This window comes from Tachypleus tridentatus, chromosome 6 (genome assembly GCF_004210375.1).
Source record: "Tachypleus tridentatus isolate NWPU-2018 chromosome 6, ASM421037v1, whole genome shotgun sequence".
Lineage (NCBI taxonomy): Eukaryota > Metazoa > Arthropoda > Merostomata > Xiphosura > Limulidae > Tachypleus > Tachypleus tridentatus.
Window position 1 is genome coordinate 160379989 of NC_134830.1, and position 23698 is coordinate 160403686.

At 32.6% G+C, this 23698-nt stretch overlaps 1 protein-coding gene across 1 annotated transcript in view; it reads left to right on the top strand.

Annotated features, from left to right (window-relative positions):
* The first annotated feature begins 897 nt into the window (after positions 1-897).
* LOC143254292 (beta-hexosaminidase subunit beta-like) overlaps positions 898-23698 on the top strand; it is a 33591-nt gene continuing 10790 nt past the window's right edge. Inside the window, exons 1-9 of the mRNA XM_076509224.1 lie at positions 898-1067; positions 7051-7333; positions 9958-10026; positions 12903-12949; positions 14532-14642; positions 17830-17931; positions 19390-19528; positions 21103-21298; positions 22728-22884. Coding sequence (XP_076365339.1) covers positions 969-1067; positions 7051-7333; positions 9958-10026; positions 12903-12949; positions 14532-14642; positions 17830-17931; positions 19390-19528; positions 21103-21298; positions 22728-22884 — 1203 coding nt within the window. The 5' untranslated portion in view covers positions 898-968. The remainder of the gene's footprint in view (positions 1068-7050; positions 7334-9957; positions 10027-12902; positions 12950-14531; positions 14643-17829; positions 17932-19389; positions 19529-21102; positions 21299-22727; positions 22885-23698) is intronic.

The window sequence follows — 23698 nt, forward strand, 5'->3', positions numbered from 1 at the left end:
CGACATATATGCACGATTTCTTTGTGAGTTAATGAGAATGAAATATATGCATATATGTGTAACAATATCTGTAAAATGGGAATTGTTCATACAGGTGCGAAAAGAAACATATGAAAGATGGTAAAAATCTAAGCTTCCCTTCGACTTTTATATATGTACACGTTTCACATTATTGTTTTCAGATGTAGGACATGTCTTCATTTCTTTTTGATTTGTCCACCGCTAGTACAGCGGTAAGCCTACGGATTTACAACGCTAAAATCAGGAGTTCGATTCCCCTCGGTAGACTCGGCAGATAGCCCGATGTGGCTTTGCTATAAAAAACATACACACACACTCTTCTTGATTTAAAATTTTAACAAAAAAATAATAACGAACAAACAATCATTTCTGAGACTTAAAACAACCAATCACTATTGTCTTAGTTAATCTTTAAAACGTAATATCAGTTTGAGGTGTGTTTGTTATGATACGTGAGAAATGTAAAAGCACCAGGACCATTTAATGTATAACAAATGCAAGATTTTCCAAGACTTCAGGCTGTTTCTAAGATCCACTTAAAGTCATTGCTGATTGGCTGAAATAGAGTTTTATGAATATCTTAACATTATTCGTTAGAGAAAGTAATTTTCGTGAAACGGTTTTTTTTTCAGTTTAGATGTAATTTGAGTTAGAAAGGTAAATTGCTTATTCTAAATAATTAAAATAAGACAGGGAAAGAAGATGAAAAAAACCGGACAATTTTTAGGACTATGAGAGAAAAGGGGGACTAAATCTGCAGCGTATTCAAAGCTAAAGACAGGTTGTTGGAAAACTTCCTAACCTCTACTGATTGGTGGAATAACAATTTAAATGGCACGTGACTACACCTTCTAACGAACAAAACTCGGTGACGGTTAACTGTGTAAATTATTTACACCAGCGAAAAACATCTTCCAGTTGTAGGTCGTATTGCACCAGAACACACCATGAACTTCTTTTGGTCAATGTCTTTGCTTGCATTCCTGTGCACGCTAGATGCTGGTTATTGCTACATTACTTACATAGAAGCAAGATTACCTTTACCAGTAAGTATAACGCAGCCAGCTTGTCTTGTATTAGCCTCACTAAATTAATAAATTACGTGTTACATTCAGTTTCCAGAAAGAAAAATGCATATTAAACAATATCGTGCACTGTATTTACAAACTTTGGATTTATGAAGCACTTATGAAATTATTTCGATTAAAGACTTACTCATGACAAAGTTTATTAGATTAAAGTAACTAATTATGTGGTTTCGAATGATTTTTGAAACCAGTATATTACATATGCCTCAAAGACGTAAAGTTGAAGTTGTATATTATCAGCTTATGTTTAATAATGTGCCCACCTATATTTGTAGGAGGCATTATTTACGAAACTACGGTGTTGAAATTTTTGGGGTTAAATTAAACTTGATCAAAAAATTAAAAATGATAGCAAAATAGATATATTATTAAATATGCGGAGTAAATTTGTTTTGGAAAGGGCAGGCATGGCCAAGAGCGTAAGGCGTGGGACTGGTAATCCGAGGGTCGCGGGTTCTAATACCCCTGTCCTGCCAAACAAATTCGTTCTATCAGCCGTGAGGGCATTATAATGCCACGATAAATCCCACTATTCGTTGGTAAAAGAGTAGCCCAAGAGTTGGCGGTGGGTGGTGTTGACTAGCTGCTGCCTTCCCTCTAGTCTTACACTGCTAAATTAGGGATGGCTAGCACAGATAGCCCTCGAGTAGCTTTGTGCGAAATTCCAAAACAAACAAACAAAAAATGTTTTTGGAAAATGTAATTAGAGTATTCAAGGGAAGACTATAAATATTTGGATCATAAAAGTTGGAGCTAAGTATTTTGTTTTTATTGTACAGTTTAGTTTAGTGGATGGGACAACCTGTGTGGACCAATAGGGCTTTTGTTGTCCTTAACTTATATATATGTGTGTGTAATTATGTGCATTGAAGATATTTTTGACAGAAATGGTCTGATAAAGTGTATTGTGAACTGTTGTGGTACATATCATCTTTATGTTGTTGGATTTATAAAACCAAAATGTTCGTAAGTTTTTCGGAAGTAAATAGATCGAAAACGAACTGTAGTAAACGTCGATATTTTAGTTACAGCGACGTAGACGTTTAGTGTTACAAGAGTAAAAGAGATTCAAAATGTAAGTTCTAACTCTCGGAAGTATGAAGAACCGTTAAACTAAGTAAAAATAGGTTTGAAATGTAGTCGATTATAAAAATTAAATTGAAAAATTAAAAAGTTTCTTAACGAAGTCGAACAACAACATTGCAACCAAAGTAGTAATCTTGGGAGTCCCCGAAACGATTTTAGAAAATACAGAGGTAACGCTGAAAAGTAGGGCACAGTGGTACTGAAACCTTGCATAGAACAGTTAAAACATAAAATACATCAATGGAAGCCCGGCATGGTCAGGTGGTTAAGACACTCGACTCGGAACATTAGTGGAAAATTTCAAAGATCATTACGTGACGGGTCTCTTAGTAACTACTTGTTACAAGGTGTGACAAAATTTAACATTGAAGGTTTGGTTTGTTTTTGAATTACGTGCAAAACTATACTGCGCTAGCTGTCCCTAATTTAGCAGTGTAAGACTAGAGGGAAGGCAGCTAGTCATCACCACCCACCGCTTACTCTTGGGCTACATTTTTACCAACAAATAGTGGGATTAATCGGAGATTATAACGCCCCAACGGCTGAAAGGGCGACCATGTTTGGTGTGACGTGGATTCGAACCCGCGACCCTCAACATCGAAGGAAGCACGTTTCGCTAATGAAGACTACAATACATAAACGAACATTTTAAAATATTAATTTCGTAAGGAGAGAAATATTAATAGTGAAATATATGTATATTTCTAGGTTCTAAGAATGGTGGAGTTTTATTTTTATTTTAAAAAAGGAGTAATCTCTGAATGTTATACATATTAGAAATGAAAATGATCCCGAAATATTGTAATCTAAATTATATATTTTTGTTTTATAATTTAAGTAGTTTCATTCATTTACATTTAGGTTTTTTATAATATGGGTTATTATACTAAAATCGATCCAATTAAAATTTGTGATTTTGTTGGATTGTAAACATATCATGTGAATGTAAGAAGTCTCAGAACGACACGGAATGAAATTTTACAGGAATTACAAAGTACAAAATTCGATTTTACTTATTTGGTAAACTTGGCATATAAATGATATTTTAATGTTTGATATTGAAGGTTACTCCGCTTCTAATTCGATTAGACAAGACAGTAAAGGTCGAGGCATTAAAGTCTGTATCAAAGTTCCCCTCGGTGGGGTCAGCAGATAGCCCCATGTGGCTTTGCTATAAGAAAAAGAAACTGTATAAAGGATGAAATATAGTTTTGTGTTTCAAAGTTTACTGGTTTTGAATGAGGCTATATATGTCACCTGAAGATAATTTAAGAATAATGACAGAAAATTTGAAAATAATGTTGGTTATGCTAAGTAACAGAAAAGCACATTCATTATATTTAAATATTGTGAACAATATCTTTTAAATGACCATGTAAAATCATATACCGTATTTTATGCCTTGTAAGACGCTACATCGTGGAAGATGTCCCCTAATTTTGGAAAGACAATTCTAAGAAAAAAATATTTTGACAGCAAGCAACATCTTGATGTAACCTTGACTTTTTTCAACCTACTGGGTAAATACAGTCAAATACGTCATATTATTCACAGTATATCGACAGTATTAGTTAAATTGAATGTTTTATGCTATTGACAATACTTGTAATTGGTAAGTAATGAGATTACGATCTGTATAAGAGGTCATTTTGAGCAGACCCTAAACTTACTTCTTGTCTTAACTCATCACTTTTGTCTTGGAAGACACATGGGGATTTTTCAAGGTGTTTCTAAAGAAAAAAAGTACGTCTTACAAGGCGTAAAATACAGTAAGTGATTTTAATTAGTTCATTGTAAACAAAATAACGATAAAACGTATTTTATTATTCCGAAAATAGTAACAGAAAAAATTAATTAATTGCTTGTGCTCCGTCCAATTGTGAGATGGTTGAAACTGAAGATGTGTGGCCGTTTATTACGTTTTTAACATCAATTTCTACCCCGCTAGTACAGCAGTAAGTCTGCAGATTTAAAACGCGAAAAGAAGGGGTTCGATTCCCCTTGGTGGACTCCGCAGATAGCCGAAAGTGGCTTTATTATACGAAAAACACGCACATAATCAATCTTTGCAATATCCTCGACGTAAAAGAACTTATAGAAAAACAATCGCATAAATAAATGATATTTTTAAATTAATTGTGATTAATTAGGTTATTTTATATTATGTAAATGATGTAAGGCTTATAGATATTTCTATAAACATTTTATGGAGTTAAGAAACTAGTTGTGTGTAGAAACCTGTAATGAGTCAAAAAGTATTTGAACGAATAAAAATAAACCTTGGATGAACAATTATACAATAAACTAGCTCTTTAAGCTAAGTTATCTGGTCATAACGATGATAGAAATACGTATACCATGTTTAGAAAGAAGGTGTAGGCTACTGCTAGTATTACGAAAAATTATTATAATGGTGTCTTACTTTCATACAGTGATGCTGTTGTTTGTTAGTAAACTCAAAGCTACCCAAAGGTCTATTTGTGTTCTTCCCACCACTGGTATCGAAACCTTGTTCCTTGCAGTATAAATCCGTTGACATGCCACTGGAGGGGGGGTATCTACAGTGATGTTTGTGTGGTTTTATTACAGCAAACCCACATAGGACTATTTACGGAGTCCATCTAGAGGAATCAAACCCCTGATTTGAATGTTGTAAATCCGTAGACTTACCGCTGTACCAACGGGATACCCAGAGTAGCGCACAAAGCAAATGGAATTGTATTAATAATTTATTATTTAATGAATCGTCCACAAAACAACATTTACTGTTATAATAAGATTCTCAAGTCGTTAATTTTGCACGATTTTATTAAAGTATCATAAAATATAAATTTGAAGGAATAAAATAAATGTTTTATCTTCAGTTGTTTTCAAAGTTACGCCGTAATATTACTTTGGTAGAGGCTTTTCTTACTTTTAGTAGATGTAAATAGCACTCTGGGGAAAACACACGTAAAACTTACTTCATATAAATGCTAATAATGTCTTGAAATATTTACACTCCAATAAGGAACTGACGAAATATCTCAATTATTCTTGTTGTTTTGGTAATAAATCTACTAAAATTGCCTCTACTCTCTATATAATTACGAAAATAACTTTTATTTCAGACTTGCCACTAACTCATTAGGGGGGGGGGGTTACAAATGCCTTGATCCCTCTGATAGAATTCTCATAAACAATAAAATATTTTTTGTTGTTCTTTTAAAATACAAAAATAAAGTAATAACTTTTTCGTTTCTTCAACGATAATGCCCGGCATGGCCGCGTGGTTAAGGCACTCGACTCTTAATCCGAAGGTGGCGGGTTCGAGTTCCCGTCACACCAAACTTGCTCGCCCTTTCAGCCGTGGGGGCGTTATAATGTGACGGTTACTCCCACTATTCGTTGGTAAAAGAGTAGCCCAAGAGTTGGCGGTGGGTGGTAATGATTAGCTGCCTTCTCTCTATTCTCACACTGCTAAATTAGGGACGGTTAGCGCAGATAGCCCTCGTGTAGCTTTGCGCGAAATTCGAAAAAGCAACTTCCAACAACAATCTTTTATTTCTACATATATTATAAATTCAACATCTAACATATTTTGTCTACTTTGTTCATACCATTCTCGGTGCAATGTAATGCATAAAACGAGCAACCTGTTTTAGAATATAAATTTAGAATGTTTCCTGAGGATGTGAAATCAATGCACTCAATATTCTGGGACAACGCCCATCATAGGCAATGATAATTATGTAGGTCAAAACTCCAAACATACCTAAACATTGTGATATTTAGGAGTGGTGATGTCTTGATTTGGTTTTTACCTCATTTCGTGAGACTGGTCCTTTTAATATTTGTTTTTTATTGTCGCTAGATGTGAAGCTATACTTCAAAGATTTAGAGGACAAGTAAAGTATATAAAGGCTTCCATTTACTTTCTTGATGGGCCCGGCATGGCCTAGCGCGTAAGGCGTGCGACTCGTAATCCGAAGGTCGCGGGTTCGCGCACGCGTCGCGCTAAACATGCTCGCCCTCCCAGCCGTTGGGGTGTATAATGTGACGGTCAATCCCACTATTCGTTGGTAAAGAGTAGTCCAAGAGTTGGCGGTGGGTGGTGATGACTAGCTGCCTTCCCTCTAGTCTTACACTGCTAAATTAGGGACGGCTAGCACAGATAGCCCTCGAGTAGCTTTGTGCGAAATTTCCAAACAAACAAACAAATACTTTCTTGATAGTAATGAATATTGCGTTATTGTTAAAACGTTCGTTGAGTCTCCGCTGAACCAAATTCATAACAAAAACTAACTTCACAAATTTAATAATAATGTTTACAAACGACCCCAGTATTCCAGAAATGTATTTATTGATGTTCCATTGCTAGTGTACAAACCTATCAAGGCATAAATGTGTCGAACCAAAGAATAAGCTAATATTTAGCTATCTGTGCTTTGCGGCAGTAATTTTTTTTTTTTTTAAATCGCCGTAATAATGTTTCAATTTGTGGGTAGTGGTCAGTTTTTCCCCAGTCAACTTTGCGACATCTAAACCAAGAAAAGGAATAAAATAATATATACCACTTTTTCTGTTACTTTTTATTAACTAATAATATTAAATGAAATAATCATTCAGTCAATACGTCTTATTTCGCAAGCTTTTGCCAATGCTTTTGTTTAAACATCTGTTACAACACAAATAAAATTATTATAATTCCACCTGATACTGTAATATCTGATATTATCCCCAAATAATTAAGTATAAGTTTGAAGTTACTCTCAACAGCAATAAGCATAGAGATCGCTTCAGAATAATTTCCAACTTTGTCTGAAAAGTAAGACAATATGAAAAAAAAATACACGTTTTTTTTTTTTCTTCGTAGGGAACACGTGCACCACCTGGAGCACCATGGCCACTTCCAAGGTCTTGGCAGAATTCATCTACAGTTTTGACTTTATATCCCAGCACATTCTATTTACAAACAAATGCCCGAGAATGTGACATCATTCGAAATGCTCTTAAACGTTATCAGCAGTATATTCTCATAGACGAAAAGAATGGTGTAACCGATACCTCACTTCCGGTGTTAGAAGGACTGAAAGTCGAAGTTGAAGACAAGTCTTGTGGATATCCTAAGCTTCCAGAGTCTTACGTTGATGAAAAATGTAAGTTTATTGATTTAATTGTATTTTTTATATCGCTCATAATTTTATTAGTGTTTTTATTTACATTTTGGTAGTTAATAAATCTTAATTAGTTAATACTTATTCGTGTATTTTTCTTTTAAACTCGGAGACAACTAATAAATATTTATTAGTAGAAATATTTTCTTTATTAATCTGTTTTCTGAGTAGTAATAAAACAAATGAATGGATACATTTTTAAAACCTCAATTTGCCTCCACATACATATGCCATATTAGTCAGTGAAGAAGACGATACTGTTTTACCCTTCGTCTTATACTCAGGTTCAAAGATAGAGCTTAAGTAATAATTCCTATGGCCCGGTATGGTCAGGTGGATTAGGGCTCTCGACTCGTAATCCGAGGGTTGCGGGTTTGGATCCCCGTCGCACCAAACATGTTCGCCCTTTCAGCCGTGGGGGCGTTATAATGTTATAGTCAATGCCACTATTCGTTGGTAAAAGAGTAGCCCAAGAGTTGGCGGTAGGTGGTGGTAACTAGTTGCCTTCCCTCTAGTCTTACATTGCAAAATTAGGACGGATAGCGTAGATAGCCTTTGAGTAGTTTTGTGCGAAATTTAAAAAAAGATAACTTTTAATAGTTTCTTTACAAAAAGATCTGAACTGAACTAAGAAATGAACTGTCGTCTTCTAAACGTTAAAGTATAATTTCAAACAAGAAAAAAGTAGAGAATTAGTTAGCAATTTCAAAAGGTTTTGTTCTTCGTTTTCGTATTTGAATGGCCTTTGTACAAGTAGATCTAAAACCAGCTATTGTTGTGGAAGGCTTAATACAGAATGACCATACTTTTGAAATTTATAAAATTTGATGTGAGGAGATAAAATTTATTACTGATCGTACTGATGGTATATCTCATGAGTGTGGATGATCTATATTTTATGTGCTAACAGAGAAGACGGAAAGGCGTTGAGGAAACAGTGGAAATATTGAAAGAACAGTTAACTATCAGGGTGTTTATAATTTTGGGAGGTTCTGCACAGGATCGTTTGGTGAGAAGAACGTGACATTGGTTTGACACAAGGTATTCAAGTGGTAAAATTTCCTTGGGTAACAAAAAGTAAGTCAGAAGTATTCGAAAAAAAGCATTATGGATCTGGAAACTGCGATTAATAGTAAAAAAATTTCTGAGATGCCCAGAATCTGTGGAAAATAGATAGTCATAAAGTTCCTTAGTTAGACTTATTAGTCTTATTATGGAGATATCCATAGGATATGTAGCTCAAGAACCTGTTGTCTGTAGGTAAAAGGGAAAAAGATTCTTGCATTTTAATCATAAGTCAGACGAGTTCAAATTAAGGCTTTATTTGTAGACAGTCCCAGTAAGTTCCTGTCAATCTCCAAAGCAGATGGGAGTCAAAGAGACTTGTTGTTCAAGACTGGTCAAGTAATGTATTTTCTAAATATGACCCCAAGATATCTGACTGTATCAGAAAACTGCAGAGAATAGTACTGATTCAGATATCAAACATTTTACAGGTCTCAACATGGCCAAAATGAATTTTGTTGGAATAAAGTTAATGTCTTTGGTTGTAATTAATGGTAAGGTGTAGGAGTCACTGTGGAAAAAAAAGCGTTGACTTTGGTTTAATAGGATTTTGTTCATCATGATAATTTTCTTGCAGACAAGAATAAGAGTTAAGTCATTTTGCATAGTGAAAGAGATTTATGGATGGACGTATGAGCACCATAGAGAATTTAAAGCACAGGTGGCAGAACCAAACCTTGTGGAGTTACTGTGTCCAACAAAAGATAAGGAAAATTAACTCCCTCTATGAAGATATTTGCTCCTTATTCAAGGAGAAAGGAGTGTATAAATCAGATAGAGTAAGTGGAAATACCATATGTATGGACCTTGTATATAAGGTCACAATGTCAGAGTGAAAAGCCTGCTTTATATGAAGGTTTAACTGAGTCAAAATGACTTTAAATGGTGGCCAAACATCTTAGGAGCTGATCCATTAGCGAAGGATGAAGGTAAAGCTAACGTAAGTACGAGGGAGCAAGCTGTGGTCAACAAGAAGTGTATGCAATCTGTGAACAAGAATTCTTTTAAAGTTTTATTAAGAACAGTTGTCTGGTTGATGGAAAGATATGACGTGTACCAGACGTTTCACAGATTTTCAAAAGAGTAAGGTGACTGTTTTCCAAGAAACAACCTCTGCAAAGTTGTGCAGCATCACCATACTGGAGCATGCTAAAAAAAGTAAATGCATTATATATACCACCCAGACCAAGGACAACACACAGATAAAATATCAAATATTCTAAATTCTGTTCAAAGAGTGTCAGTCAGATAATAATAATTTTGTGTCCAAGTTGTGAAGCACGTTTTAGAAACAAAATTTTAGACAGTGTATTTCAAAGAACTTACATCGAAGGCTTTGTAAAAGATTTTTCAACATATTTTCACTTTTGTTTTCTTATCTGTATTTCAAATATCCAATGGCAATTATTTTTGTTTAAAAGCAAAGCAAATACTGTTTTAACTAAATTATTTAAATTGTGAATTCTAAATAGTATCAATAATGTGTAATTTTATGTACCATAGAGATGTGAAATAATTTGTATCTTGTTAATTTTTTATAGATTCAATTGACGTTCCAACATCAGGTCCCGCTGTTATCGAAACTAAAACAGTATGGGGAGCACTAAGAGGTAGGAACAGTCGTCTGATATTGTAAAATTTCATTTGTTTCATATTAATTTTGGTTGTAACAGTTGTGTACAAGTTGTTTATAAAACACTTCTTGACAGAAACAGCAATGAGATGGCTACATTGATATAAAAAATTATCTCGCCAACAAGGAGGCTGGAGTGAAGAATTCATAATGAGAAACAGCCAGAACAATTAGTTTTAATATTATACTTTGCTCATTTGGCAAGGTTTTTTTTTTTCCTTTTATTGTTCTTTTGCTATAAAAACACATTGTGGAGGCACCTAAGTTCCTGAAAATTGTGGACTGTTGAGGTCCAGCATGCAGATGTAGATAAAAACATTTAACCACAACTATAAACACACACAAATTTGTACAATTATATATATATCCCTTTAATTTCTGTGTCCTTAGCCACATACATTCAGTATCGAATTTATTTAAATTAATAAAATGGAATTATATTGGTTTAGTTTACAGTTGGAACTCTGTAAATCTTTCTGTATTAAACATTATTTTAATTGTGCCAGGATTAATCTAAATCAATCTTGGAGTGTTATGCACACTGCATAGTAAAATTATAATTTCTAAACATAAAAAAACGTGAATGAAATATGTATGAACTAATGAAGAGCTTGTGTAAAATTAAGTATATGCTACTCACAACAAAATTCAACTATCACTAATAGCACTGTATTGATCATAATCATATATTAAATTAAAGTAAAAATCATGAAAGTTCTTTCTTTGTGAGTGTTTGTTTTTAAGAAGAATAAATATTTTTGTAGCTTTCTGTTTGTTAAACAAGGTTTATGAACTCCACCCCTGGGCTGGATACTCAGTAAATCAATACATCCTACAGTCATTATAGGTTGTAATTATCTTTTGTATTGATATATGACATTACATACTTAAATCCATTTTCCTATGATGAACTAGCCCTATTAATTTATAAGTTGTTTTCACTTCTGATCCATATATTCAACTTACCTTGTGATAAATTTTGTTTACCTTACAATATTGTAGGGTATGTATCATGTATACTGGATGTTAATGTTTTTTTGAGTTCTACATTTGAAATGGTTGTTACTTTCTGTTAACAATATGGTCAAGGAACTCATCTACTGTTTCATATCTACAATGTATTCTTGTGTATATATATATATATATAGGACTACCATGCACTTATAACATGGTCCATGCAGAGATATTGCTGCCTGTTTACGGGTTGTCAGCTACAGAGAGTGTGTATACAAAGCTTTGACACTTTCAGACCACATTAATTTAAACTTTTGTATTTGATTTGAGAGCCAAGATTTAGCATTTACATATCTAGTACTCTTACGTTATTTTTTTTATTTTGGTGTTTATCCTCAAGTGAAGTTTATTTGTACACTTGTATTCAGATACATTTTTATAATAGTGTAGCTGCTACACAATCAGTCTTCTTCCAACCTTAATAATGTATTTTATTTTTATTTTGCCTTCATCTCTGTACAGAGTTAATACACAAAACTCTAATCTTTACAGAGATCACGTGCCAGTAATCCTTAATTTTGACAAAATATTTTTAATTAGTGTTTAACTGTAAGCACCTGTGCCATGCTGGTTCTTTGTTTTATTTACTGGATTCTCTGAAAATTGGAAAGTAAACTATTCTACTCGCACATAATCATCGTACTTTTGAAGGGTAACAATGATTTTTTTTAGTTTTGATTAACGGCAGATACTATTCATGTACAGCCTACATTGTAACAGTTGTTTGAGTCATGAATATTAATAGTACAAGTGAGTGTTCTTGGCTTTAACAACTAATAAGGTTTTTGTTTTTTTCACAGTTTACTATTTGGTTAACATCCTTGAGGAATTCATGTGTTCATCACAGAATAGCTTCAAGAACATAACTACTAGATATATTTAACTTCCATAAATTAATAATTTTTTTTAAATTGACAACAAACTGTAACCCGTATCATAAAATAAACAAAACATTGGTGATTCAAAGATGTAAAGTAGGAGATTAACCAACTAGTTCTTTTATTGGATTTTATAGAATTTCATATTTTGTAGTCAATTCTTTTTGTATAAACACAAGTAGATATGAAGGATAAGATATTAATTATGCCATCTTAGTTATTGTAGCTGAAATAATATTTAAAATGCCTTAAAAGCACACATGACCAGTATGTATTATTTAACTTCTGTTTCCTGAGACTCAGACATATGAGACTTTGGCTCAGAACTGTAGTTAGGGTGGGGTAGTCAGGGCAACTACTTCAGGAACAAAGCAGCAAAGGGCAGTAAAATGACCAAAATTGATTAATATGAAACTTGCAAAGGGGTGCAAACATGATGACATGCCCTTGGCACTAAATCTTTTATTATGGCTTTTATCAGGTTGTACATAAAATGTTAAATAGAAACTATAATTTCATGAAAAGTACACAAACAGAGAGATGTCTTTCTTTCTGTAAACAAATGTGTAATGAAGTAGGAGATGGTTTATGATAATTAAAATATTCCAGTTGTGGAAATAGCAAAAACACCATAATCATAGGTTTGTTTTGAAAATTGAATAAATAATTTACTTACTATGACACAATGATGAGGTTTAAACAATGTAATAAAACTTTGAAGCCTTAAAGTTTAAAAGCTATTAAACTTTATATTTTCAATGTGTAGTAACTTGTGTAGTTCTATATGAGTGTATGAAATCATTACTTATTATAATATATTCCATTATTGTATTTTTGCTGTCATGTTTTCAGGTGAGAACATTTAACCATTAGTTCATTTTCCTCATAAATGTTTTTTATGTTGATGTTCTTTTATCTGGATTATGAAAACAACTGAAGTTATGGAATGTTCTTCTTACAGCTCTCGAGACTTTCAGTCAGTTGGTATATCAAGACAAGAACAAAGCAGTAAGTGCTCAGTGAGGCTGTCACATTTTAGGGTTAGAATGGATTTATGTAGATAGGTGATTTTCCTGGTGCTGTATTCTAAAGTTTCAAGAAATTTACATATATATTTGAGACAAAAACATATTTTGGAAATAAACTTTTAAAAACCATGTTGAAATGGGGAAGTAGAAACATGCAAATTAAGTTCACAAAATTGCCTTCCATCAAGAGGTTAAATCTCACAATTCACTGAAGCCATGATTGAGTGACTTTTTTTTTTTTTCTACATGTAAGTAATACATGTATAAATATAAAATTAATATAGGATGTCTTTTATTAATAACATTTAGTTCATGTATAAAACTTAATTTTTCAAGTTTTTTGTAAGTTGTTTTAAAATTATAATTAGTGTTGTGGCATGTTACTTGATATTTTACAATATGAGTTTATTATATTATTTGACATAACTTTTTCTCCAAATCTTTTGTTGTCATGGGCAAAACATTTCTTCTGAGTCAAACCATGTATTTATTTTAATCATTGAAGAATTTGTACTTTTTTGCCAAATCCAAAACAAATTGTGTTTCGATCCACATCTTCATATAAATACGTTCATCGTAAAAAAGTACACATACAGTGATATTTAGAGACATCTCAAAGGAGGAAACATAAAGATCTCCAAGTGTCTTCACATATAAAAAAAAACAAACAAAGGAGGCATACAGACTAAGGTGATTACAGAAAAAGCAAAGTATTAATCATTTACAAATATTGCAAAACAATGAAACATGAGTACATTTAAATGTTTATAAACATCGCAGAACAAGGGACCAAAATATTCAGGTGTCTACATACATCAAAAGTTAGAGACATGTTGAGGTGTTTGCAAAAAAACCAAGGAGATGCACAGATATTTAGGCATTTAGAGATATCAAAAACAAGAAACATACAGAATTTATATGTTCACAGATGTAAGAAAGAAAATGTTCACACCTTCAATAATCACAGACGTCACAAAATAAAGGCAGATATTTACAGACTTACTGAACAAGGAGACATAGAAATGTTAAAGACAGCTCTACCTCTTCCAGTAGAGGTTTACTGCTAGATTTAATGGATTAGTTTTTTACAGGAATACATGTCTACCTCTTTCATGTAGACATGTACACATTGTTGTGGAATAATTCTGAAGGAAAATTACCTGTGTACTAATTATTGCTCTTTTAGTCACATGATAAGCTAATTTTATTGATGTAATAAACTGGACAATAATTTCTCATCCACAATAAATAATCCAAGCTACAATAGATTTTTTTTTAAATTTCCCTACCCTGTTGAGTTTAGTTACTACTGTCCACCATTTTGATGTCTAGTATGGGTGATTTCCTCTCCCATTGCTAGCAAAAGTATTCTTTTACTGGCTAAACCTGCTGAAGACAAAGAAAGCACAGTCATATTGACGTATGTTATATTATATATATGTCGCTAGTATCTTTTCTGTGAAGTGTGTTTCACTACCCTCTTTTATAAATATTTCAAGCCAGTATGAATCATATAACTACACATCAACTAAGATATTTTTAACATTATTTTCTTCTTTCAGTACCTTATCAATGTTACCAACATCGAAGATTATCCACGATATACGTATCGTGGTCTCCTTTTAGACACCGCTCGCCATTTTCAGCCAATGAAGACTCTCAAACAAAATTTGGTAAGAATTTCTTTCCAATTTAACAGATATATAGACATTAAGGTAGCGATGGAACAAAGAATGCTTTAACATGGCCTTTATTTTTAACAATTTGGTAGCAAGTCTCTTTCAGGTGATGCTGTAATGCTGCTGTGGTTACATCTTCTTATAAGATGTAAGTAGCTTCTGTAGCTTTCCTTTGTTGCTCTACTATCTCTCGTTTTTAATTTCCTTTCATTTAGGCATGTGTCCTGCTTTCCCTGCATGTGCTACTGTTACACTGGTTGTATTGGGTCTTCTGACAGTGTCACACTTTCCTTAAAAAGACTTGTAGTTGAAACATTGAGAAAATAAAGATCTGTTTATTGCATTCTTAATGTCATTCCTGCTTAAGTATCCATTGGTCAATATGAATAATACTTTATAGATAAAGTTTTGTTATTAGTCAAAAACAAATGTAAATGCTGACAGTTGTTTCTGAGGTTTTTTCTCAAATGTACTGTTGTGCACAAAATACATAGTTACCAAAGTCAATTTTTTCATACAATTCTATTTTAGATACATAAGTTTGTTTGTCTTTATTTCACATTACATCTACAATTATCACATTTCTTAATTGTGATTTTCTATAGCATAATAAATGTATGCTTTACTGTTGTAGTTTAATTAGAGTGAGTAAACAGTACTTGCATTGTTGGTAAGTTTTGCTGACATGTGGATTGAGCATCAGATTTAAACCAGAGTGAACTTGAGTCACAAGTTATGTGATATATATCTAAATATGTAACTCACAGCTGTTTTAGGGTAGAGAAGGGGTGGTGATGGTTTAATAATGTGTGTCCTTTATAAGTCCACTTGTGCACCTGTCAAAAGAAGCTTCTAATAAACCATAATTGTTCCTGTATCTTTCAGTGTTTTTTTTATGTGATTCTTTGAGATTTTTCTCAAGATGTTATTGAGGTTGTACATTACTTGGCTTTCGTAGTTTAGAAAATGAGATCATTTGATTTTTTTTTTAAGTATAAAGTTTCTTGGTTCTATTAATAATTCAGTGGTATAATATAAAAGTGTACTCTATCCTAAATTTAACAATTGTTAGGTTATAATATACCATCACTTATGGACGACAAGGGGCCTAATGGTCCAGATTTTGGCCATCCCATCCACTAAACATTAAAAATAAAACAAAGTTATGCAACCCTTACCACTCCTTATTTATCTAACCTTACCTTAAATGTTTTCAAAGTTACTGCATCCATCACATCCAAAGGCTACCCATTTCAAAAACCAATCATCCTTTTAAAAAATAAAACTAATAAGCTTAAGATGACTCCTACCCTGAAATATTTATCTTTATGTACCCAAGGCCTACTGCTCTTACCATTAAGTACCTAAAACAGTGATGCAGCAAAACGTTTATTTCCCTTTGTAAGTGTAAAAACCTCAATCAGATTCCTATCTAACTCTTCTTTTTTCAAATGAATATAATTTTAGAGACCTTAACCTATTCTTTTATGATAATCTTTTATCTTGGGTATCATCTAATAGACATCCTTCAAAGTAATTTGAACAATTCAATGCCCTTCCTAAGGTCATGAGCCCAAGACTGAATATAATGCTCCAAAAATGGTCTAACCATCAACACAGACAATGAAATTATTACATCTTTAGACTTGTTCTCAGTAATTCTGTAGGTACAACATAAAATGCTATTTTTCGTACCACTGACAATACATTTCTTGGATGACTTAAGATGGATCAACCAGAACGTGAAGATACTTTTATTATACAAATAATTCAGATTATGGTAACCCAAATGTATTACTTTACATTTATTATAATTAAATGCTATCAGCCATTTATTCACCAAACTCGCAGAATAACCCAAATCCTTTAAAGCCACAACATTGTCCTTACATCCAACAATACCCAAAACCTTAGTATCATCTGCATATTTAACTAATTTGACCATTCTTTAATTTTTGTCATTCATCTAAATAAAAACAGGAAGATCTTAACACTAAGTCCTGAGGTATCCTATTATAACGTTAATCCAGTTTGACTGAATTCCATTTTTGACAACCCTCTTCTTTCTTTCGCCTAGCTATTTTTTCTAACCAATGAGCCACCTTATCCCTCACACTGACAGAGAGAACTGGTTTAATTAACAAGCTTTCTTTGTGGCATCAATTAAAGTCTTTTCTAAAATTTCACAGACACAACATTTACATAAGCAGTAACTTCTACAAATAAGGTAAAAAGGTTAGTAGGCAAAAGTTCCTGTAGTGAAATTATGTTTTACAGTATAAACAGTTTAAACTTTGCCAAATAACTTTTCAAAGTGTCTTTTATCAGATTTTGAAAATCTTTTCCCATAACGGACATAAACCTAGGCCTATATTTATTGAGACTCTTTTTATCACCTCCATTCAAAAGAGAAATAATATGCCTACTTTTCAACACTATAACCTTTATTTCAAAAATTTCTGTCACTAAAATTATCTACATTTAAACGAGTTTGAGTTTTTCCTGGTGATGTGTAGATTCATAGATTCATGGCATGAGATGAAGGTGTATTTCAAGCTAAATTTCAGGACTTAAGGTATATCATAGTGATGTGAAGTGTTTAAGAGTACATATTTGCATTCAATCTCTTTAACTTGCCACTCTTTGCAAAGAAAATGTCATCTTGGAATATTGATATGTCTTAAAAACTAAATTCTCTAACTTCTTGTAGGCTTGGCATGGCCAGGTGGTTAAGGCATTCAACTCATAATCTGAGGGTCACGGGTTTGAATCTCTATCAAACCAAATGTGCTTGCCCTTTCAGCTGTGGGGGCATTATAATGTGATGGTCAATCCCACTATTCATTGGTAAAAAAAAGTAGTCCTATAGTTGGTGGTGGGTGGTGCAGACTAGCTGCCTTCCCTCTAGTCTTACACTGCAAAATTAAGGACAGGTAGCACAGATAACCCTCGTGTAGCTTTGTGTAAAATTCAAAAACCAAACCAACTTCTTGTAACGGTGGTGAAATTTGTAAGAAACAATTAAGCATCTTTAGTTTCAGTCTTTAGTTTCAAACCTAACTTTCAAATTGAACTATTTCACAGTTTTTGAAAACTTTGCATATTGGATGAAGTGCAATCACAACTTTGGCTACCTATATATTTATGTGTTGAAAGTATAGGCTTTTCTTTGTCTCCACAGGATGCAATGGCATATAACAAGTTCAACGTATTTCACTGGCACCTTGTTGATGATCAGTCATTTCCGTTCGAGAGTAAACGTTTCCCTAATCTGACAGTGTTTGTAAGTTATTTTGTTATTATAACAACTATTATATGATTTTTTTAGTAATTATTGCTGATATTCTATATCTTAGATTAAAAATTCTTCTTTGAGTGGAATGAAGTTTTCATATAATTAAAATTAGGTGAATTATGAGGGAAAACCTTAAATCTATAGCACCACAGTCCACACTGATGGTTGTAGTTGAAATTCGGCTAATCTTGTGCTTTGTATGTTAATGTCAATTAATCACGTTTTAATTGTAAGTAAATTGAACTTTGTATGTAAGAAGTTATGGATGTACAACTTTATTTTCTTTAGAATTTAAAAACGTTATTTGTTTTTAACTGCAGCAAATTTTTTCACATTTTGATTTAACATAAAGTGTAAACTACTTCAAGTTAACCATAACCTGTGTTTAGCACTTGGGAAAATAAGACTAAAATACTAGCTCCATAACAGTAATAAAGTGAACCTAACAAGTCAGTTTGAATTTTAAATCAAGTTAGGAGTGAAAGAAAAATATAATAATTTAACAAGAAGCACAAATAGAATGCCATCTTAGAAAAATACATAAAATAACAAGCTGTGAACAAGGTAACATCTTAAACCATGGTATTATATCTTCCTTTTTTAACTAAATGATTGTGTTTTTATATTATACAAGGTGAAATACTCATCTACTAATGGGGGAATGTTTAAACTTAAACAGAAGTTGCATATTTCTGAGTAGTAGCTTGAACAAAACTTTATCTCCAGAATTTTAAAATTATGATAAAGCTTCTTCATAGACACATTTTCTGTTTGCTTTCCATCTACCAACAGATAAAGATTGAGTTAATACCATCCTTGAACACCCTACATCTCGTTGATCATGAGAAAAACAGTAGTTGTGGAAGAAACAATCCTGGAACTTTAATATTTTAACCCTTAAACTCTTTATAATATTCAACATTATCTAAAGCCTCATCCTGCAAAGACTGTTTGAGATTAGCTAAATAGGCTGGGAGTAATTAACCCAGAAACTTCACAGAAAATAAACAGGGTTAAACTGAAGTTTGATCCCTTTAGGACATTCTCTATAGTTCATAGTATTTATATACAAATTATGAGTGAGACAGGCTCAGAGGAATTGTGGTGGAAACAAATGCACATTTCATCTTTATTATGCATGTACATAGATTATTTAACATGAATTGTTATCTGAGTTATACTTGTTCACACAAGTACCAGCAGTTTGTTTTCTAGAACTATATTAGTGATGCATAAGATAACTTAACATGAGATATATTTTTTCATTACATTTCAAAATGCAGATTACTAATCAAACATTTATAGAACCAGAGTTGCATAGTACGTACAATAATAACCTGTAGGAAGCAAGTTTAAAGCTTGAATAACTGTGCTTCTGTTTTCTGTACTGACATTTATTAATTTATTATTTATTAATAGTTACATTATACACTTGTTTTTCTCTAGGGAGCATACACTCCTCGTCATGTCTACACACAGGAGGACGTGAAAGAGATAATTGAATATGCTAGGCTGCGGGGAATAAGAGTTATTCCTGAATTTGACACTCCAGGTCACACTCAAGGACTTGCTAAAGCCTTTCCTCGTGAGCATTTATTTCATTTCTACTTGAGTTTAAAATAGAAAAATTAAATAGATATATTTTAGTTTCTGTAGTGAGTGTGTGTGTGTGTGTGTGTGTTATCATAACAAAGTGTTAAGGTTACTGATCCTTTACAGTTAGTTTTAAGAAAGTTATTTTATTTGTTTAGTCTGTTGGTTAGGGTGGTTGAATCACATTCTGCAGGTCAGAGGCTTGAAGATTGTTACCAGATATGCTTGTCCTTTTAGCCATGAGACCAATATAATGTGACGATCAATCTCTCTCTTCATTGGCAAAAGTCTCTCGAGACGATGGTGGCAAACTGCTTTCTCTTTAGTTTGTTACTTCAAAATTATGGATAGGTAGCTACAGCTGGGCAAGTATCTTAATTATCTATGGGCATCAACTAGTGTAACATTAAATAATTGGTTAATTGAAATTAGAATATCTAAATACACTGCACAACAAAGTTTTCAACTTCTTGAACACTGTTGGGTGTTCCTTATAGATTTTTGCTGCTAATCACGAAAATCGCATCCAACTTTGCCCAACACGTACTGTTTTATTGAAATCTTCAGTTTTGCTACAATGGAAACGATATCAGGGCCACTGGAATCTGTCAATGCTTGCTGACTTCTGTTGGACACTGCAACATGATGCACCGGACATTGAATACAAACGAAAATCAGGAGCAAAACACTTAATTATGTTGAACTTAATAGCGTATTAGAAACATAAACGCAATTAAATACGTTATTGCAGGTAAACAGTTAACTGTTTATTTCTCAACATTTTTACGTGATGAAGCAAAACCAAAACTATATTTGTGCATACCCACCAGGTATCTGTCACAATCAGCAAAAACTTTTAGAAAAAATTGTTATGCAGTGTTATTGGCATTATGATTTCTCTACTAGTTTTTATTAAATTAAGGTTATTCAGTTTAATTGATTAGTCTCATAACTCATGAAAAATTATCCTTTAATTAAAATTAGGATTTCCAGTTATTGCTATTTATTATTATTCTTATGATAATTGATTAGTTGAAAATAACAGACTAATAGAGGTGATGATTGGTTGTTTATCAAAAACTACTAATTACCCATCTGTGGTTAGTGCAGTTAGTCCTTCAGTAGCTTTGTGTACAAATTTAAAACACCAAGGAACTACAATGAATAGTTGTCATTTAAGGTTTTGATTTATTACAATTTTTAAATTTAACCAGTAAATATATACAAGATAGAAGAGGTTACTTGTTTCTGTGCATTAGTGATGAAGATAATCAAACCTTTTATCTGACTTCCAGTTTTCTCTATTTGTCATTACTCATTTTTCTGTTAATTGCTTTTCTGAGGACCAACGACCTTTTATATTCCTTCATGAGGAAGTTTTTACAACTTTCTAGATGTCCAGCTTAATGTAGAATGCTGCCTGGAGTTTTAACTTCTTATTGTTGTGTAATCCTATAATTGTTTATTTAACATTTCATGGATTTATTTTTTCCATGATTGTTGGGGTAATTAAAAGTGATATATGGTTGTTTATTTTCAGAGTTGTTTTTTCATAAATGATTCTAGATCTAATAACACCCTGCTATGGAGATGGAGAGAATCCATACACACCAAACCACCCAGAGCATGCTGAAGCAGAAATGTTGAATCCGATGCAGGATAGCACTTATGAGTTTGTTAAAGAACTTGTTTCGGAAATGAAAAATGTGTTTGTTGATGACTATATTCATTTGGGAATGGATGAAGTTTACTATGCTTGTTGGTAAATATTATTAAGCTACTATAATTCAATTTTTCTTTTTTGTTGTTTTATTGCTAAGTGAGAATTGTTGCATTTATGGTAATTTCCTCACCTCAGATTTGAACCTGAGATCTCTTGCCCACCTTGCAAGTGCTCTAGAAACTGAGCTAAAGCATTAATTCATAAACGCTTGCTAGTAAGTCACTTTTTAACAACTAATGCAAACTACCATGTCCTTTCTCTCCCACAAACAAGCCCCATTCTCTGGCCTTATCCAAAACTGAGACCTCTTGTATGCTAAATGATGATCTAATAATTTGTCTCAAGGGTTAACTCTACTAGCTGTTGCTAGTAAGACACTTTTAAATAACTCAAACTACCACTGGCTTTAGGTGCACATTAGATTGCTTGTAAGTTCATGATGCTATTAGATACAAAAATCTTCAATCTCCTGTGAGTCACACAGGAAAACATTGAAAATTAACATCAGAATTGTAATTGATCCAACTAATTTCTGGTTTAGTTTGTTTCCTACATATTTTACATAGAACTTAATGTATTTAACCTAATTTTTTAAGGGTTAGTTTCTTATAACGATAAAACTGTTTAATATGGTGCAATATGTGGACCCCACCAATAGTAAAAAATTAGTTTAAAAGTAACTCGGAGATAACTTGAAGGTTGCCAGTACTTCACAACGATTTTGGTTGTGCTATATCTCAAATATTTTAACATGTTTTATGTTGATGTCTAACCAGTAGCATTAATGATATGGAAACTTAAGAATGAATTCTTCAGAGTATTCATGAACTTTGTTGTCACAAGTGATATTGTTTTTTTCAGATTTTGTTGTTGTGCACTCTTTATCCAGAAATAATACATACACAAGGAAATTAATGTTAATTACTGATTACAGCATATAATTAATTGTATATTATGTGACCATATTGGCTACTGAAATAATATGGTTAAATTTATGTCTGGCTCAGGGGGTAAATAAAGACTATTTATGAGTAATAAAAAAATAAATTATAATAATGTTCAAAAGGCATGATCATTCAGTCTATTTCAAGCCAGCAACTGATAGCGGTGTTTAGAAACAAAATAAGAAGGATCCAAGCCTGTATCGATGCTAACGGGGGGTCACTTTCAACATTGTTTATAATTGTCATTCGTATTTACCTCCTGTATTCTATATTGAAACATGTCTGTTAATAAATATACAAGTGCACAGTGACTTTCCGAACACCCTGTAGAAAATCGCATCCATACCAGTTTTGATTCTGTATGTTAAAATACAGCATGTATTTAAAAAAAAAAAAAAATTAAATAATAATAGACCTTTGTTTCTTTGTCATAAGCAGAAGAATAAATAAGAAAGATTTGGATTTAATATATAGTTTTAAGGTAATTAAAATTTTTTAAGATTTATATATTTGTTTGTTTTCAGGGAATCTAATCCCAACATAAAAAAATTCATGGAGGAAAACAACATGACAAAAATAAATGAAGTAGAACAGTATTACGTTAAACGCACACTTGCTAACGTGAAAGACATTGGATACAAGTACATGATCTGGCAAGATCCTATAGATAATGACGTTCAGGTGAGTTTTTTTTATAAACATAATAATCTATCGTAATTGATAGCTCATCAATTTGTGGAAGCAAATTATGAAGTGTTTGTAGGCAAGTGCAAGAAGCAGACAATCAGAAAGTTAGAGGGTCTGAAGAAGTTCTGTCAGCTCCCCCTGTCAGGTCAGGGAAGGCTTGTTTTCATTTTCTTATCAAACTGTGAACAATTGAGTTGTTTTTGTTTTATTTTATGCAAAGTTATCTGAGGGCTAAATATGGTAGTTGTCCCTAATTTTTAAATAAGTGACTAAACAATAGCACCAACACTTTGGCTATTCTTGTCAGCCTAAATAGTGTGACTTGAGTGTCTCACTTATGCATCCATGGCTCCAGATTGTGGGATTTGATCATCTTGTTTATGATCTTCCCATATTCCTAAATTGTAGATCATGTTGTTGTTATTTTTGTTTTGTTTATTTGTTTTTAGATATATATAATGGTAATATGACACATCACAGAATCTGGGATCCACAGTTCAACAAGTTAACACTAGGCCTCATTTGTCCCACCTCATATTGTATTAATAATCCATTGAATTCTATTATTGACTTCATAACATCCTGAAATAAAACATAGTATTTTATTACAATAGGTATTAGTGAGGAAATAGCTTTTAACAAAATCCTACATGCAAAGAATGATATCTTCAAACTAAGTACATTTGTAGTCACAAAACTTGTACAAAATCATAAATTAGCAATGCTAACTGCCCATTGGAAGACCATAGCATTTGTGGTATTAAAAGGTTCACTGATTTCCATTCAGTAACCAGATAGGAGATGCAGA